The following is a 19,925-nucleotide window of genomic DNA, read 5'->3' on the forward strand; positions in this document are numbered from 1 at the left end:
AATCCTCCTGTTTCCCAGTTTTAAAATCCGACAGCTCCAATACAGAGTGATATAATTAGTATATACTCAGTGATATATTCAGACAGCCAACTATGAACTAAGCTTAAAAAATGATGATCTCTGTATCTGAGCCTCCAGGACTCATTCAAAGGGTCATTCATCCACTTTTATCAACTGTTATTCCTTTTCAAAAGAAAACCATGGCTTGGTTAGCTGAACACAAGGGTTACCTAGAAAAAGCTCATGAAAAGACAGGTGCAAAGAGTCAACACAATTGTCTTACAGCTTACAGTTAGTTCTAGCTGCATAATTAGTAATTACATAATACGTCAAAACCATTTTATATACAAATACATATAGAATCATGCTCAATATTAAAATTAATTAAGAAATAAAAGAAAGAAAACAGAGCAATATCAAAACACTAACACTTCTGCCCCTTTTCTGGACACACTCCAATGAGCAAACCTGGACTGAATAATCCCAGGGTGAATGAAATGGCACATCTCGCCGGCATACCTTGACAACTGGACTCCTTGTGGAGGCTGTGTAGGATCTCCTGATCCTCTTTGGTTTGATAATTAAACTCCTCAAGGTGTGCTGCTCTATTATTTGCATTCTGGGCCAGCATTAGTTGGATGTCACCACAGAGTGTCAGATATTGAGAAAGAAACAGCAGCACTTCAGAAAGCATATTGGTGCAGAGGCAGCAATAAGTATCTAGGTGGAAGGGAGGGAAGGAAAAAAACACAAGCGTGTTAAAAATTAATGAACGCAGTAAATATTAAAATACCACTGTATCTAAGTTTATGTCAGATATCATATGGCTTCATATACTTCAAAATGAAGAGATATTAAAGCACTCAGCAGAAAATAAAATACTAGGTAACACACACAAGATTAGAAAAAGTTGTCTAGCAATTACAGTTTATAAGAGAAATAGGAGTAAAATGTCACCGTGATTCTAACGCCTTCTCTGTTCTCCCCTCCCAATGCCTATTAAACATAATCTTCTATAGTGACTTACCATGGCTCTGCAAAGCTAATTTAATGTATCGCAATGCTCTTCCATATTTCTGAAGACTCATGGCAGCATCAGACAAAACATAATAGGCCTTTGATGACTTGAGAATCAGCTGGAGCTTCATTTTATGTTGCCAAGAACCAGGGATCATTCCAGATTGACTGGAATAATTACCCTTCTGAAGGGAGCCCACTATGACATGAGGGAGAAAAAGGCAGCACATTTTATTTGAATAGGAGTCTCACTACAAAAAAATGATTTGTTTCTTCAGAGAAACACTCCAAGCTTAGGTACTATCGCTACAAGACGACTGGTAAACACTATGCGTCACTACTTAACCAAAATGAGGCAAAATGGCGGTGTGTTAAGGACTCTCACTTGGGATTCCCGAAGGCCTTCTGCTTCCCTGCAGCTGTCAATTCTGTCACTCTCCCAGGGTCACTGACATAACTCACCTCATGACTGACATCTGCCTCCTGTACCCAGACTACATGTCAACTTGCCAAAAAGTTTACCTTCTTAAAGCATGGCTTTAATCACAGTGGAACCCCTGCTCTAAAACATTAAAATGGCTTCTCACCTCTTAAGAAGTCATGTCTAAGCATCTTAGCCCCCTTCCGCAGCTACATTTATTTTGTCTGATTTCCCAGCACTCTACCCCTACTACCATCAGCCAAAGTCAAGGTACTGCTTGTTGCCTACGCAGATGTCTGTTTTTCCAGCTCCCGTTTTAGCGGACTGCTTCCTCTATCAGGAATGCTCTTTATCGAGGAAGTCCAGCCCACTACCACCTTCTTCATCCAACAAATGACCACCCTGGGCCAAGCACTCTGTGAGGGACCAGAAACAGTGATATGAAGTTATATGGCCTCTATCCTTGAAGGCCTCACAAACAAGAGGTGGAGACGGGTTGGTAACATAAACCACAACAAAACACATTAAGTGCAATTACAGAGACGGGTTGGTAACATAAACCACAACAAAACACATTAAGTGCAATTACAGAGAAAAGAACAAAATGCTGTGGGAATCCACTCGCCCAATATCCAGCCTCAAGATTTCTCATTTTTTGATCAGCTACGACAAATGAATCTTCAAAGCAATGAAAGGTACTTAGTCTCTATTCTGGTTTTATTTGTGCACGGATTTCTTTTTCCTCTCCTACTCTATGCATTTTCTGTGAGGCATTGTGAGAAAACCGAACACTAATAAGAGCAAGTACTTGCTCACAACTGTGTTCATGTGCGTGCGTAAAACCGATAATCACAGGTGACTATGATATAAGGCAGGCTTCGGTAAGCGTTCACAGGACCATGTGCTAAGGGAATCAGTAATTCTGACTGGGGACACAGGGGAGCATGGAGACCTTAAACATGAGCAGGATTTTCAACAGCTGAGATGGGGAGGAAGGAAGAGACAGAGAAGGCATTTCAGAAAAAAGAAAACCATGAAAAAGTCACAGAGCTGTCTAAAGTCCTGGTGTGGTTCTGCTCGTTGCCTGTAGGCTCGAGCCTGGCATACAGGAAGCACGACAAAAATGCTGGGGAAATAATTCTATCTCCCCCTCCGCCCATTTATGAAGAGAGATCTAGAAAGCACTTGGTATTATTTCGAACATACAGGCTTTCGAAACTTTTTTTAAACAAGCGAATTGATTAAAAAGTGGGAAGGCAATAAGTTTGGGAAAAGAAATATAACTTAAATTAAAATAAACAAGAACCCAAGACTTTTACTTCAAAGTTCACAGGTCCTTCATGAAGTGATGTTCCTGGGGAACAGATCAGATAGTTCTTAAGTGATATTTCTAACTTACTCAAGCCATGAATTAACAATAGCTAACACTTCCCTGGTGCTGTTAAGTGCATTGTTCTAAGCACTTTACACACGGTAACTTGTTTAAGTCATGTAACAACTCCTTAAAGTAGGCACTGTTAATTGTCTTCATTTGGAGAGAGAAAACAAGTCTCAAAAAACTGGAACAACTTGCCCCAGCAAAGCCAAGATCTGATGCTACGCAGTTTGGTGCCTAAGTCTGTGCTCTTAAACACTCAACTGCTTTTCCTGAAGCAGTAACTTCTTAGGACAACCCTACTGGGCTGCAGGCATTAGTTCCTCAGGGGAGAACGAGAAGAAGCAGGTTCCTTACGTTCTCATTAGAAATATTTATAAAGGATAGAAATTATCCTGCTTTGTTTTACATTTCGAATGAAAGGATATTTCCCCCTACTTTCCATTCACATGATATCCTTTTTCTGAATTCTTTTCAATGAATGCCTTAACTGACATAAGTCTATTGTTGATAAAGGACCTGTATATTATTCCACTGAAAAGGCCTTATTTGCACATCAATTCAACTTACTTTTGTCCAAAAACAAGGCCATCTGCTTCTCCAGACCCTCAGGACCCCCCCTTGTGGATTCATCTTCATATTTTAATGGGATTGGGGTGTTTGGGTCAGCTGCAGGAAGGTCGCTTTCTTTTTTAATGCTGCTATCCACTGATTTTAAACCCTTTAAAAAAAGGAGAAACATTTACGATACATGTAACTGAAGGTCAACTAGAAACTAAATATAAGGCCACATCTGGACTACTGAATACATTTAAGAAAATTTATATTTTGGAAACAGACTTTAACAAACTAAATTTGACCTAAAAGAGTTGGGAAGAACTAATTTTACTTTATACTTAAAGAGAAAAAAAAATCACAGTGGAATATCATTCAGAATAAAATTTGAACACCAATCAACAAGTGCTATTTGCATATCAAGTACAAGTTTTACTGAAATAGTGAAGACTAAACTAAAACTTACCTCCAGAACATAGCTAAGCACAAGTCTACAGCGCTCTTCTGTGTCATGGCAAACTGGAAATGCACAACTGGGCTTCAAAAACAGACGTTTAAAATTATTAATATGCTACCAACATGACAAGTTCCATAGTTCTCATCTCCTGGGAATTACTAAAACTCTACACATCAATAATTTCAAAATTTGCCTGTGTATTGAGTTCAGTGAGGTATCTGATATTAAGGTTAACGTACTGTTTTAATTGCAGATCAAATGGATATAAGCACAATCAACAAAAATCTTGCTTAACCAAAAAGATCTCCCAGCATATATGTTGCTTTAAGTACTTAAAATTTTAAAAATAATTCTATGATGACAAAAAAGCCAGGATGAGAGTGGTAATGTTTTATATAAAGGTATATCTAATCTAATAGGTCAGCTCAATTCCTAATTAGCACTGATACTTAGTAACACAGTTAACAATATCATCAGTTTAGCATTACGTTAACGACTATCACCAATGGTCTCATTGTATAATTTATATGCTTAATTAGGAGCCAAACCAGTTAACAACCTCCATCTACTAAGAGAGATTATGTGTAAGGGTCTCTTCAGGGCATTTTGGTGAATCCTGTGAGGCTGGAAGTACTGTTCTCAGTTTACAGAAGAGAAACAAGCACAGATGTTAAGTAATCTGTCCAAGGACTCAGTGAGTGAGTGCTGAAGCTGGGGCTCTGGAGCCATGCTGACTGACTGTACTTCAAAAAGTACACTGATAAGGCAAAGCGAGAACTGAAGACATGTTTACATGAACACTATGATCACACTTTTTAAGTGCTTCACCTATTAATAAAAGGTGCTATCTCTGTAAAAAACTGTAACATACCATTACGTCTTTATCATCTAATTGCCCCATAAATCCAGGGTCTTGTGTTACAATGCAGTTGCCTAAATACTGTAACTTTTGGAATCAATAACTTTGTTTATAATCAGAAAAATATTTTACTCCACTGTGTTCAAACTCCAAGTGCACTAAAATTCAGATGACAGTTAATAACTTCTTCCTGTAGTCAGTCAGTCAGATATTCACTGAGCATGCACTGTGTTTTAGACCCGGGAGACACAAGAGCGTCCAGGCCTTCAGGGAGTTTATGTTCTAGTGAACGGAGACAGACAAACACAAGACCTTCAGGGTCAGATTATGCCCACAAAGAAGATAAAAATAGAGCATGCTTTGGCTAGAGTGGTCAAGGAAGGTCTCCTGGAGGAGGGGACGCTTCAGCCAAGAATTAAGGCTCAGAAAAAGGCAGCCATGAAAAGATCTAGAGAAAGGTAAGTTCCGAGCACAAGCAATAGGAGATGCAAAGACCTCAGATGGGCATGATCTTGATGAGTCTGAGACAGAAACAAAGGCAGTGTGGCTAGGTAAACGAGAGGCGAAAGTGAACGAAGAGGTCAGAAAGATAGGCAAGATTTTAGGGTGACAAAGAGGTGTCCTCTAAAAACCTATCTGGATATAAAGTCTCCGTCTGAAAGTGAAACTCAGAGCTTAAATTAAGAGATTATTTGTAAATATGACTGTATTTCAGTTCAGGGAACAGCCAAAACTCTTTTAAGGCTGACCTGGATCTGACAACAGGGAGGGAGGACTGGAAAGTAATTCTATTTTGGAAAACTGAAACATACTAATACTGTCTGGTGAAAGACTGATGGCAGAAGAACAGACAATGCAATCCATACCAACAGAAGCCTGAGGGGTTGGAAGTAGTTAGGGTCTATCTGGCCCTGACCAGGCTAGCGACATGTCCAGTCATGCTGACATGGCCACAGTCACTGAAAAGCACTGTCCTGTAGCATAGGGACGATGAAGCAGATGTCTCCACATAGGGATCAAGGAGCCACCCCTGTCCACTCTGATTCTATGTTCACCAAGCAACCTACACACTCAGTTTCCCAGCAACCCAGAAACTGGAAAGAAGTATCCTGGTGAGGAGACACGACTACACACTGGTCACTGGAAAGGAGAATCTCCCACAAAAAATTAATATATTGATGGGTGGCTTACGTATTTGTCCACCATAGGTCTGCATGTGGGTCAGTTACCCTGGCACAATTAGAAAAACAAGTTTTAGAATTCATAAAGCTAATGATTATCAGATCCTGGACCATGAGGCATTTATTGAAGTAATGCCATTTTTTAAGAGGCTAACTGTATTCAATTAACAATTGCTGGTTTTTCCTTTGATAACACTTTAATACAAATATGCATATGCTTACTCTGATTTGATGAATGGATTTGTATTTTTCTGGAACTGACAATTCTCCAACAGATTTAATTATAGCTACTGCTTTGTTATCATCTGATGGATCAGAACCGGTGCTATAGGATCCATTTTCATCGCTGTCAGGCATCTCCTCTTCCTCTTCACTATAACTTTCATCAGAATTCTCATTTAAAGGAGATTCTGAACTCTCTTCTTTTTTAGGTTCATCCAATTGAAAAAGTTCTGAAAGCATGTAATTGGCTGAAGCAATAATCTTATTAACAGGAAAAAAAAAGAAATATGTATAAGTGACTGTCATCAAAATTGAGCACTCTAGAGCCAGCCCTGATGGCCTAGTGGTTAAAGTTTGGTGCTCTTACCACTTCAGCAGCCCGGGTTCAGTTCCCGGCCACAGAGCCACACCATGCGTCTGTCAGTAGCCATGCTGTGGCAGTGGCTCACACAGAAGAACCAGAGGGACTTAGAACTAGAATATACAACTATATATTGGCGCTTTGGGGAAGGAAAAAAAAAGAGAGAGAGGAAGATTGGCAACAGATGTTAGCTCAGGGTGAATCCTCCCCCCCAAAAAGACAAAATTAAAAACATTTTTTTAAAAAATTGAGCACTCTAACATGGAATGAATTTTACTATTGTACTAAAAAATTTTAGGAAGTCTGCAAACAGACTGTTTCTACCAGAGACTGTAATATACACAGAAATGTTCCCAATTCAAAGTTACCAATACTCTGACTCTGAAGGTACTCTGTAAAATCCTCATAGGTTGATAGGTTTTTTACTTCCCGAAATTATTCCATCCCTGGCTACCTCTCTTTAAAAAAGGTGGTGACTGTACTTCACTAGAAACAAGAAAAAGTTTTCAAGTGGAGAGTGCCATAACTAAAATATTAGCAAGACATTGCTCCATATCAACTGAGAAACCAGAATTTCTCTTTAGAAGCTATGAATTAGTAAGAGTTTCTCTTTTACAGGCAACAAAGGGGGCTGGCCCTGTGGCTGAGTGGTTAACGTTTCACACACTTCACTTTGGCAGCCTAGGTTCGTGGGTTCACATCCCGGTGTGGACCTACTCCACTCATCAGCCATGCTGTGGAGGCATCCCACATACAATGTGGAGGAAGACTGGAACAGATGTTAGCTGAGGGCTAATCTTCCTCACAAACACACACACAAAACTAGGCAACTAATATTTACTGTAATCTATGGTTCAGGGGAAAAACCTCCATTAGCTTAATAAGGGAAAAGCTCATCCTGGTATCTCTTAAAATAAGCATTTGTTTATTACCATTTATTCCACTCTATTATGTGTTCTTAAGTAATTCTTAATCATAGACACTCCATAGTTTTAACACTATTTTCCAACTTTCACATAAACTGTTCAATTTCCACTAAACACCACCACTTCAATCAGCAATTAGATGTTTAAGTCAGAAACAGTTTTGCCATTTTTCTTCAAAAAAAGTTTTCTCTCTGTTTGGTCTTTAGGATAATGTTTATCTCCGAACTGGATGTGGCTACAATTAAAATTAACTTGGATCTTCAAAAAAAATTCTATCTACTACATACTTTTTCTGATTTAAATAGGCTACAACAACTAGCCTTACACCGAAAAATACAGTTGTCAAATTCAGACAACCGAGGGCAAGGGTGGTGTGAAATCGTGGGGCGCACAACTAGGAGATTGTCTTAAGAGACGCTTTTATGAACTGAAGTATGGAATGTGGACCTTATTCACATTAACAAAGTGATAACAAGGTCCATTTATATAAATGGATCTTTTAAAAGATACCAGAGTTTTCCACCTTCTAGCAGTGACAAAACAAAGGAAAAAAGAGCACTCCTCTGTTAAAATTATGAGTTCTAAATTTATAGAACAGTCCTCTCCAAGAGAAATGTAATGTGAGCCACATGCAAAATTTTAATTATTCTAGGGGCTACACTAAAAAAACTAAAATCTGGCAAAATTAATTTTAATATATTTGATTCAATAAACACAAAATATCATCACTTTGACATGTAATGTGTACACATACAATCTTCAAAGTTCTGTGTCTATTTTACACTTAAAGCACATCTCAATTCAGATTAAACACATTTTAAGGGCTCAACAGACACATGTGGCTATTGGCTACCATACTGGATGGGGCAGTTACAGACTATGAATTACGTAGCTTTAATGTCTAGGCAACAATTCTCCATCGGAATGCTATAATTTTTTTTGAGAGAGTAAATAAATGTTAATCTTACTTGAGGATGTCTGCTTTTGTCCAACAACTTAACACAATTAAGAAGCAATGTTCTAATAGTCCCATAGTGTTTCTTATTTTGATTCTTCTTCATCATCATGTTGCAAGCAACCCTAAAAAAAATGTTTACATCAACTTCACTCCCCATTCCTCACTCTCCGCGAGACTTTAAGCAAGCTCTTCTTTCCTTCCAATAGAATAAGGGCTATGAGAAACAATTAAATATCGTATTTCATACCACCTCCCCAAAGTTTATATGTATGCATGTGTATGTGTACACACACACACACACTCTTTGTTTTTTAAACTATGAAAACCTAAAAGGTATTTAAAAGCCTTGGCTTGGATAGTGTGGCTATAAACTTTAAAGTATTAAGTAAGGCTACTTTTTCATCTCAACTTCTTGAAGCACTCACTTATATAAGAGAATAGCCACTGGCATTGTGAATGGATTCTGGTATTTGTCTTCTGTTTCTTCACAGAGAGTAGTGAGATCATAGAGTTTCACTATATCACTGCCACTTGCTGAAAAGAGAAACAAATACACCTCATTTTACAGTAGTCACTCAAATCAATTAGTGCTCATTCAAGAATAGGCTCACCTTTAAATAGCCAATAGGTATGTCCTTCTTTGGTACAATTAGATTTCAGAAACGATAAAATATTCTGTGCAATATCTTTTATGACTTTAGTAGAAAAATTAGAGTTTTCCAAATTGGGAATCTCTTCTGTCTTTATCATTTCATACTTCTATAAAACACAGATATAGGCAGTTTAAGAGAAAACCTAGGCAGCAACACTTCTCTTATGAGAAAGCAACGAAATATATAAATCTTGCAATTACAGACCTATGCAGCACAAAAGAGTTTAAACCAATGGTTTTTGATCTCTTTACTGCTCCAACATTCCAAGAGAACCTGACCCACCCCCACTAGCAATGCGGTTGATTTACCACAGGAGTGATTCCAAGAGAATCAGCATCAGATTTTGAACCACAAATGTAGGCATGACCTTATTTCTCTTCTCACATGGAACAATCACACTGTACACACTCTTTCATTCTACTCCAGTGGTCTTCAACTGGGACGATGGTAAAGGAAGGTAGACTTCACTGAGTAAGCTTCTCCCCTAGACACTAGAACCACCTGGGAAGTCTCTCCAGTAGACACTACTCTTCCTTTAAGCTCTGGACTCTATTCCTTTAAAGAAATGGAGCACAGGGACTGGGGGTTGGGGTGGAGGTAGCAATAAGAGTAAAGGCAGCATGGACATTACCACCACCATTTTTAAAACACCTCCATATTTTTCTAGCTAGTCTTCTGTTCACTCTCCCTAAAAGCCTCTTACTACATTTCCTGAAGTACTCTAAGACTAGAATCTCCACATCAACCAGAAAATAAGACCAAAGACAGTCTCCCAAGGTTGGTTTTCATCCTTCTTGGTTCATCTCAAGGCCCCAAGTCATCATTTCCTTCCTTAAAACACTCCTCTCCCAGACTTCATGCTGCATATTCTGGTTCTCCTTCCCTCTCTGTGAATGCCCCTCCATTTTCATTCATACGGTGAAAGCTTCAGTGATTGATTTTAGCAGCTTCCCTTGGTGATGACCTCCAACAGTATCCAGGCAGATGATGCCTCCATTCATTCTCTAGCCCAACCTTCTCCAATGCCCGCAACTTCGAAATGCTCACTGGACATTTTAATGCTTTCCTCAAACTAAACACAATATGAAGTGAAATATATCACCTTCCCTGCCTAAACCAATTCAAGGTCCCATTCTCAGGCAACAATACCACCATTATTCTAGCCCCTGAGCCCTAAAATTTCCTTCGACTCTTCCCTCCTTGCCCACTCACCGCCTCTCATTAAATGTTTCCATTTACGGTGATGGTACAACAGTGGTTCTCAATCAAGGGTGCAAATCAGAATCATCTACAAAACTTTTTTTTTTTTGGACAAATACACAAATCCCACCTATCCTGAAATACTGGGGGTCCAAGCAAGTGCATTTTCTAAGAGGCCACAGATGATTCTGATACACATCACAGGTTAAGAATCACTGGGTTGGAGTACAATGGATAAAAGCATGGCCTCAGCCAGATACAAGTTCATATATTGGCACTGCCACTTACTAGCAATGTGGCCCTGGGCGACTCACTTGAGCTCCCTGATCCTCAAGTTTCCCTCTTCATCAAAAGGGAACAATAACATAAGAGTAGCTAAGAAAGTCAAATAAAGTGATGCATGTAATGCACTTAGTGAAGTGTCTGGAACAAAACAAGCACTCAACAAATTCTAGCTATTGTTATCGCCGTTGGTTCTTAACAGTTCCTCTGTAGTGTGAGTACATAATGCTACTTGCAAACTTGCAAAAGCAGTGCGATACCTAAGCAGTCTGCTTGTCTCCAAGTCCTCCCTATCTGTCCTACATGCCATCTCCAAATATTCCAACACAGCCAATTTCACCGCCCAATCGCAAAGCCTTCACTGATTCCAGATCACCCACTGAACGGAGCCCAAACCCCTTAGCTCAGCATTCCTGGGTTTCCATTATTTGCCTGCAACCTTTACAATCTTTTTGCTATTCTACCATATGAACCCTATGTTCCCTGACTGGATTTATCATCAATCCCTTCATTTACTTACACTGGTCTTTTAAAATCCATCTCACATTTTGAGATGTGATCTATCATTCAAGATCCAGTTAAGATACCACTTCTTCCAGGAAGTCTTTCTTTCAGATCAAAATAGCAGTGATCTCACCCTTCTCTGATCATCCAGACTTGTGTGTGTCCTATACTTCGAACACTTGATCTACTGTCTCCTAGTTTTCTCTCTGCACACTGTGATTTCCCAGTAGATTCTATCTTTCTGAGTAGTAAACAACTTTATTGTCTTTCCCTCTCATTTGCAATGGGGATAAAGAGCCTCATAAATAGAACATACTCAATAACAATTTGCTATATAAGCTACCTATTTCATGCAATTATTGCTGTGGCCTTTACCTAAAACTGTGCAATATGGATTAGATATTGGTATACTGAATAAATAAACTCCACAGTATAGACAAGTTCAGGTAATTACTTGCAGTGCCTGGCACTAAAATTAAGACATCTTACGGCTACAAATGTAGGTTTTAGTCTATTTATGACCTTTACACAAATTACCTGTAAAATTATATAGTCTTGTAACATCTAGAATTCTGATATCACCAACTCAAATGTGGAAACACGCAAATTTCAGTTTATTCACAGCTATCTTCCTTGCCAAAAATATACCTTGGTATTTAAGGGCCATAAAACTTTGGTGAGGTACTCTCTGCACCAATTTGCATTTGAGAGATTCTTAGAAGAGTCACACTGTATCTTACCTGTACAATTCCATTTACATGAAAACACATCACAAGCTCTGGTACATTGCATATCAAGTTGTCCAACCAATAGTCAATTCCAGTTAGCACATTAATTGGTTTGTTGTTATCCCTAAAAATAAACATTTCTAGTGTTATTTGGTTTAATTAAGATGTTCCATAATGAATTATGAGACTTATTTCCTCTATTTAACTATTTTACTTTATTCTCCCTAGGTAGCAAATGCCATATATGCTTTCTTTTCTGATGAGATATGCACATGTAGATCAGGTGGTGTGTTATACTTAACATTTTTCCATAAGCTTTGCTTGGATTTCTAACTGGGATTCACAAGAGTTTTCAGTAAGAACAGAAGGAAACATGATAGCAGATGACTATGACCCCACTGCATGCTCCTTATACAATTTGAGATAAAAGACTGACCACCATGCATGATAATGCCCAAGTCAGAATTCACATTGGCTACTATGAATAAATACACCTGGAGCATTAAGAAAAATGTTCACAATTAGTTCATAGGAAGCTGGTAAACCACTTCCTTAACTAATTAAATAAACCGTTACATTCTCACAAGCTGTAGATTCAGACATAAGACTAGGCCAGTATAACAGATCTCTAACTCCATTCATTAAGGACTAGAATGAAAACCCAGCTATAGGGCTTTCAGCATCTGCTGATAACAGCCCCTTCCTTACTGTGGCCACTTCAACTGGTGAGGCAAGGCGGGAGGTGAAAAAACGTAGAAAAAGGTAAGGACGCCCAAATAGATAAGTGAAGGGCAGATGGAACACTGACTCTAAAGGAATACAATTTTGGTTTACCTGAGACGTAAGCTGACTGCTGGATATCTGCCTCCTCCAAATATAGGCATGTTGGAGCCAACTAACATATGTATGTCTTCAAATGTCCACAAAATATTCCGCACAAAATCATTTTTAAGACCCTTGATTTAAAATAAAAGGACAGACAATTATATTATAAACAGGAGATCCATAATTTCCCCCCATGATTCAAAGGAAGAGTAGAAAAAGGAAAAGACAAAGGAGACCAAGTAAATTAAAGTCACAAAGCTGTAAGATCACAGAGATGTTTAGAAAGTGATTTTCAGGATCAGGTGGATTTCTTCCCTAGGAAGTCCAATTTAGACTAGTTTGAAATGACGAAGTAGACTGGGGATTAGGTGTCCCAGCTTGGGCACCACGGAAAGCATACCTGACTGTTCTCCCCGTCATTGAATAAAGTAGTCAGGTTTTGTTCTTTGGGTGCTGAGGCCACATGCCCCACTATGTATGAGGGCTCAAGAGGCTCACTTCCCTGTGAAAAGTGCAAGGATAAGGAGTGATTCTGCTGCTCTAATTTCTTAAAAATGGCCTACTTTTTAAAGAGTATCACCTAAACATTCAAAGCAGACACCTCAAATCTACTTCTGTGACTCAGGACTAACACAAGTCATTGACTCTCATCACTGGGTGGCTTACTTCAGCTCTTAATTATCATAGCTACTATAATAAACTAATCACATTTAGATCTTAATTACCATAACTACTACAATAAACTAATCACATTTAGATCTTAAACAAGAAAGATTAAAAATTATTTTAAGCTTTCAAACCTTTTAATTTTTCTCTCTTTTGGATGATTTGAACACCATTGCTCTTTCAGCCTACCCTATTCTCTACTGACTTAAAAATTTCCTAAGAAACCTCAGCCATACTGTTGAGACATCAGTCATCAGAACAGCCTCCAGTTTCACATTTCCTAATGTGAGCTTCACAGAGTACCAGTCCCTGGGATACTTGGTGAAAAATTTCCAGAGTAAGCTTTGAAAAATGTTGCTTACTGTAGACTTGTTTTTGGAGACTAACAATGCGTATTACCATAAAAAAGTCTCTCAGAGGTCCTGCAGTGGGAAAATCTACTTCACCTCTATAACTCAATGCTCTCAAACTTATTTAAACTCAGAACACTTTTTTATTCTGAATACATACTGTGGACTATATTTTGGAAAACATTCGGGAAGGGGAACCTTCGACAATGGGTAAACTCAGTCCACCACTCAATTTTCCAACCATTAGGATGGCTGTCATTGGGAAACATTACTTTAAATCTTTAATGTCAATGTTGCAACAGCCCCCAAGATGGGCATGCGTATGTGCACGCACAGTGCTTATTCCATGAACTTCTATGTTACTTCTCATCTTATGTGTATACTAATAGGCTTAGCATCTGCCCACAAAGCAAGCACAGTCATGTGCCACATAACGATGCTTTGGTCAATGGCAGATGACATGCACGATGTTGGTCCCACAAGATTAGTACTATACAGCCTAGGTGTGTAGTGGGCTATCCTATCTAGGTTTCTGTAAGTATACCCTATGATCTAACGACACCTTTCTCAGAATGTATCTCCATTGCTAAGCGATGCATGACTGTATACGTGACGGCAAGCCCAGGGCGGGGGATCGCCAGTGTTTCACTATCTTGTCTTCTCTTTAAAGAGTTCTGACAGAACATCAAACTTTTTTATTTTTTTTTTTATACAGACAAGTTATCAACCTACGGACCAACTCCCAAAATTATATTTGCCAGGTAGTTGCTTTAGTGGGAGTTTGGGCTCTAGGTTATAATGTTCTCAATAAAGGTTTGGCTCCAAGGCCATACCACAGATGCCTATTCAAATTCTATTACTGCTTAACATAGGCCTCAGACTAGCAGTTTTACTTTTGGAAACAAGAACTCATGAGGTAATAGCTTGCAAACAAAAATAAATTTCTAAATGTTGAAATTTAGGCAGAATGTTATAAAAATATTCTGTAAAAGATTATTTTTATGGCAGGCTAGCTCTGCATAGGAATATGCCACTGCTGAGATCATCTGCTTATAGGCCCTTCTAAATATGTGTGGAATACATGGATGCAGTGGAGTACTGCTGTAAGGATAGGCCTCTGAAGTCAGAAAGATCAGGGTTTAAACCCTAGCTCAGACTTCACCAGCTGTGTGATCACAGACAAACATTGACTGTTTATGAGCTTTAGTTTACTTATTTGTAAAATGACGCCATCAACACTTAATACATATGCAGCTTCAAGGATGAAAAAATTTATACATGCACAAACACACACGCCATAAAACACATGGCATAAGAGGCATTAAATAGATGGTAGTTCACTTCTTCCGCATGCAAGTCTACGGATTCTCAAAGCCTCCAAGATTTTTCATGGTAACCCCTAAGCAAGGTAAGCAGAGAACGGTAAGGCTGGGAGAGGAGACGGGTGGCAGGAGACTAGCATATCTGTCATGTGGTCTTATTTTAATGTGTGGGTTCTGAGGTCAAGGAATACTAAACGAATTTTTAAAAACTCCTTTAGTGAAATATAATCACATATAGGAAGCTGCATAAAACAAATAATACAGCATAATGACTAATTACAAAGCAAATTACCCACGCAACCATCACCCAAGTCACGACAGGGGACCCTGCAGCAGCCAGCACCCAGTGTCCCTTCTCACTCACACAACATCCCCTCCTCCTGGTGGTGACCAGTAGGTAAACGTGCAGAGTAACCAGTTCCTTCCTTTCCCTTAGAGGTTTCCCAACTTTGGAAAAAATTTAAATTCATTACATAGTTTAATGAGGTTCTCTATCTTAAAACCTACTAAAACTAAAATCAAGTTAAATGAATTTGCCTCCCATAACCCTATAATTTGTGAAGCTAGCAACAATCTGGACAAATAATGTTCCACATGTGAGAACACAGAGCAAAAGGAAAAACAATTCACCAAGTTAAAGATCTTATTTTTATCCTCTTCAAGTCTGTCAATATATTTTCTTGAAAACAGACGTGCACAATTTACATCTATGGCATTATTTTATTCCTTGTTAGACACAATAAGGACAAAACAAGCAATAAAAAGAAACCAAGAATATAAGAGACAAAACAGACAACACATTATACTCTTTCCTCCTTCCTAAAAGCTTTATAAGATTAATGTAGGTTAAGTCGCAGGAACTTCAACCAGAAAATATTAAGGGTGATTTTAGGCCTAACAATTTGACTAAAAGTTAAGCTAGGAAGGTCAGTATTTAAATTACAAGCAAGCCTGTAAGTCACAGTATTTGATAGACATTTACGATGTATCCAAAGTAGAAAATATACCGTATCACTATATTATATATAATAATACTCTCACAACTTTGAGGAGATAACTGGTATTGATAAACATACTGGTAAGCTATTTTGAATGCTGGTAAAAAATTTTAAAATATTTTTAATCATTTAATTTAAAAAACCTGACCACAATATCTTTTGTAAATTTTACTTGGAAAAACTACAAAAATATTTTTTTAATTGTTAGACATAAATCGATATTTTTCACTCCTGTTCATCTAATTTTATTAACAAGATAATAAGTTTTGTCTTAAATGAGTTTACTGAATTAGCGCGTAAGCACTAACCTGACTGGAAGCACTGGGGTCTTCGGAAACAGAAGAGGGCATTTCAAAGGGGGCAGGCCAGGAAGGCCCATGTGAGTCATTCGTCTGATCGGAGCTGGGCGATTCCTGCCGTTCTGCTGCAGCTGGCACAGGCTGAGCGGCTCCATCGCCATTGATGCTGGCCACAGCAGAAAGGAAAAATGTCACATTATTACTAAACTCAACTTATGTAACGGTCTACTAGTTTTTAAAATCAAGATTCTATAATCAAGGATAAACTTTATTAAAAAAACGAATACAAGACACTGAAATGTCAGCAATACCACAGTGGCAAAACAAATTATTACTTTTATTGGCTTCAAATTAAATTTTAGATCAGAATTTCACTTTTCCTCTTAAGATAAAAATAAACAAGTAGCCAAGTACCTGTAATATAAAAACTTGGAAAGAATAGCCTTCTGATACCAGTGCTCTTTGCTCTTTTTCTTCCTCTGCCACTTCTGATCAATAAGTCTTTGATAAAACTCTTTCAGCCACGTCCAATCACCAGTCTGAATAACGTAAGAAATTGATAAATACAACAAACCTGTGGTCAAAACAATTTGTTATCTATTACTCTTTTACAGGAAATACTCTTTTATTTTCTGAATACTATTTCATAAACACACACTTACCTTTCTAGACTCAATTCCTATCACCTCTTTTGGGAAATATCTGTCTTTCTTCTCTCTCTAACCCAGGCTAGGAGAGGTGACCCTTTTCCATAACATGTTCTTTAGCGCCTGGAATAAGTCCCACTATGAACACTGTATTGAAATTATCTATATGTTTATAACCCCAAAACTGTAAGCTGCTAGGAAGCAAGGACCGTGATTTACTCACTGTCGCATCTCAAGATCTTGCCCAGTGGCTAACACATACATGGAGATTGAACTGTGCTCTTTCCAAAGGGAAAAACATTTATAAATGTCAATTTAAATCACTGTAACTTATTTTCCTTTATAAAGCATTGCAGGAATATTCTTTAAAGAGTAGCCTATTGAACAGGCAGGACCACGAACTATTTTCAAATAGTCCATGACAATGTAAGTACACAGAAATGGAGAGTAAGACTTGAGAAACTGCAATATTATTATACTTGACAAAAGTATCCATCATCAACACATTGGGGGAAAAACAGTCATTTACCAACATATAGTTTGAGAAACTCTGGTTGAAGAGAACCAATTAATTCTAATAACTATGTATTCATAGGAATAACTTTTAACATTTTTCACATTTCCTGGCAGCCATGTTTCAGGAGAATCTCTTTAGTGGAAACACCAAAGGATTTTTCAAAAATTTAAACTAGGTCTTTAAATTTCAGATTTTTCACAACTTTCCTTACTAGTTTCATCTTTTCCCTTGCAAGAATCCTGGCTGTTGGTATCAATAAAATAAGTTTCTTCCCTGTTCTCTCTCTTTCCTATTTTTGCTTTATTAAAGCTTTTTTATCTTCAGCAAAGCTTCTCATTTCTTGATTGTTGAAGTACTCAACTGCACTTCCACTCTGGCCTTTCTCTGAAACAAAATCATATTTCCAGTGCCCTTAAGTTGTTAAAATAATGTTTTTTTGGTTGTTTTTCACAACAAGTATTACCTGAGAGGATCTCATAAAGAGTTCTTGAATATCTAACTCGTCTAACAAGAGAGTCCTTCCGACGCGGTGCACGGCCATGCTCACGTGGGACTTGCTGTACGGAATCTTCAGGAGCTTTTTTATGTTCTTAAAAAAATTAAGAGTAAAAATAGTTTAGAAAGATTTCTTTTACTGTGATTTGGAACCTTTCAAATTTTAACTTCATTCAGTTTTAAAGCATAGTAAACCTGTTTTCCCTAAGGTTATACACACTGTATTTTTCACAAAGAGCTAAATACAAACCCATGGAAGACAGAGCTTTAAAACCAGAATCACCTACACTTTACCAGTCATACTATGTTAATGTAAGTGATGGTCAAAGATTTATTTTTACATGATAAAATTTCCTAAGGTTAAGTGTGTATAGGTCACACTGTTGCACTGACCCAGGCTTTTAGCATATGAGATAAAACTGACCAACCAAGGAGCAATACATTTTGCTAAAAGTGTCACTCTAATTCTCAACTGGTCATATTATACAAAATCATCCCAAACATTATAATCACTTGTAATTGCCATTATTAAAATACAACCATCAATATCATTACCACCGCCATTGTTTCGGGAGTTGCTACCTCCTCTTTAGAGAAAGGAGATATGGTAAACACAACTACTTTAATAACAAAAAAGGTATTCGATAATCAGATAGTTGTTATCTTATTTCATCAGTAATTTTTCAAGACTACAGACCAGAGCATGCTATAAACCCCCAGCACAAACACCCCAATTACATTCCACAGTAAGGACACTTACTTCAGAGTCAGAGACCACATCCACATCGTTTCCTACAGAATCAATAAAGTCGTATGCCATACCAAAGCTAAGGAAGGGAACAAAGGCCACAAAGGTCATGCTCACAATAATGCAGGGAGAGTTTATAATAGAATACTGCGTTTCATCGCTTCTAGGATACATTTTCCACATTCTAACACCTCTGAAATCAGTATGCCTATCACCATGATAGTTGGCTAGTTTTCCGTTCTTAGTGGTACATAAAATAACACTGCAACTTAAAATCAATGGTATCTTAGATTTGATAAAATATAGTAATAATCATTAGAAGCAATTAATAGGAAACATCTAGAATAAAAAAAATTATTTTAATTTTTGAATTAACAAAACTGAAAAAATCTCCAAGAGAAAACAGTTAGTTCAAGATATTATTCTTCTTAGGTGGGGAGATAAGAAAAACAGAAACTTTATCAGGATTTTAGTATCCAGAATTGTGTTCCTAGCGATATATACTACTACTCTTTTCAAAAATGAATATTAAAAAATGCACCTGACATCAATTCAGCCAGAAGCAGAAAAGAAAAAAAAAGTTGTGCCAGGGACCACGTGAGGCACACCTCTAACCTACAAGGCTGAAAAGCAGCCGAGGTCACCATTTTTCGGTTAGTGAGTGGCAGAGTCAGGATACTTACCTACGACTGCCTCACTTCAAAGCATGCTCTGATGGTTTACCATGTGGTCTAGGCAAGCTACTTAACCCTTCTAAGCTTCAATTTTTCCCTGTGAAAATTAGTTAACAGCACCTAACTCAAAGGGGCGTCATGAGAATTAAATGAGATAAACATACAAAGAACTTAGCACAGTGTTTGCACACAGTCAACATACTTATTTAAATCACCTCAGCATTTAATCATGTTGACATATCATAATTTATTAAGCCATTCTCCTAAAAGAAGAGATTTGGACTATTTCCAACGTTTTGCTAGTATAAATAATGCTACAAACAAATATTTTGCAAATATAACTTTTACCTTCTGAGGCATTAGGATAATTTCTAGACTACTGGCTCATAAGCTATTAATGTATTTATGGCTCTTGCTACGTTATGTGGAAATATTTTAGGTTCAATCAGAGAGGAAAAAAAGAGAACATATTAAACGGTCTACAAGAACATGGACACTAGTACATTGTTCTCTATAAGACCCCAGGCCACTCTCTCAACTTTAAATGCCACCAGCAGAACTTCCAGCAAGCATCAAAGTCAAGGGTGTAGGTCACCCAACACTCTGGGTTTCTACATCAGGCTTTTTCAGACCAGACAATCCACCACCATTTAACAAAAAACTCCACAGGACAGATCAGGCAGTG

The 19,925-nt window shown here is 37.9% G+C and overlaps 1 protein-coding gene across 4 annotated transcripts in view; it reads right to left on the reverse strand.

Moving 5' to 3' along the window:
- EDRF1 (erythroid differentiation regulatory factor 1) overlaps nt 1-19,925 on the reverse strand; it is a 48,925-nt gene that overhangs the window by 27,033 nt on the left and 1,967 nt on the right. For 2 of the 4 annotated variants that reach the window (XM_070571490.1, XM_070571417.1), the window contains exons 3-17: nt 18,579-18,645; nt 17,787-17,912; nt 16,574-16,698; nt 16,169-16,325; nt 12,925-13,026; nt 12,534-12,655; nt 11,712-11,823; nt 8,944-9,091; nt 8,758-8,866; nt 8,343-8,454; nt 6,088-6,348; nt 3,835-3,906; nt 3,384-3,534; nt 1,028-1,216; nt 520-720 (exon numbers count right to left, since the gene is read on the reverse strand). In XM_070571490.1, coding sequence (XP_070427591.1) covers nt 520-720; nt 1,028-1,216; nt 3,384-3,534; nt 3,835-3,906; nt 6,088-6,348; nt 8,343-8,454; nt 8,758-8,866; nt 8,944-9,091; nt 11,712-11,823; nt 12,534-12,655; nt 12,925-13,026; nt 16,169-16,325; nt 16,574-16,698; nt 17,787-17,912; nt 18,579-18,645 — 2,054 coding nt within the window. The remainder of the gene's footprint in view (nt 1-519; nt 721-1,027; nt 1,217-3,383; nt 3,535-3,834; nt 3,907-6,087; nt 6,349-8,342; nt 8,455-8,757; nt 8,867-8,943; nt 9,092-11,711; nt 11,824-12,533; nt 12,656-12,924; nt 13,027-16,168; nt 16,326-16,573; nt 16,699-17,786; nt 17,913-18,578; nt 18,646-19,925) is intronic. The other 2 variants (XM_070571631.1, XM_070571552.1) reach the window with 1 other exon arrangement.

This window comes from Equus przewalskii, chromosome 1 (genome assembly GCF_037783145.1).
Source record: "Equus przewalskii isolate Varuska chromosome 1, EquPr2, whole genome shotgun sequence".
In the NCBI taxonomy this organism is placed as follows: domain Eukaryota; kingdom Metazoa; phylum Chordata; class Mammalia; order Perissodactyla; family Equidae; genus Equus; species Equus przewalskii.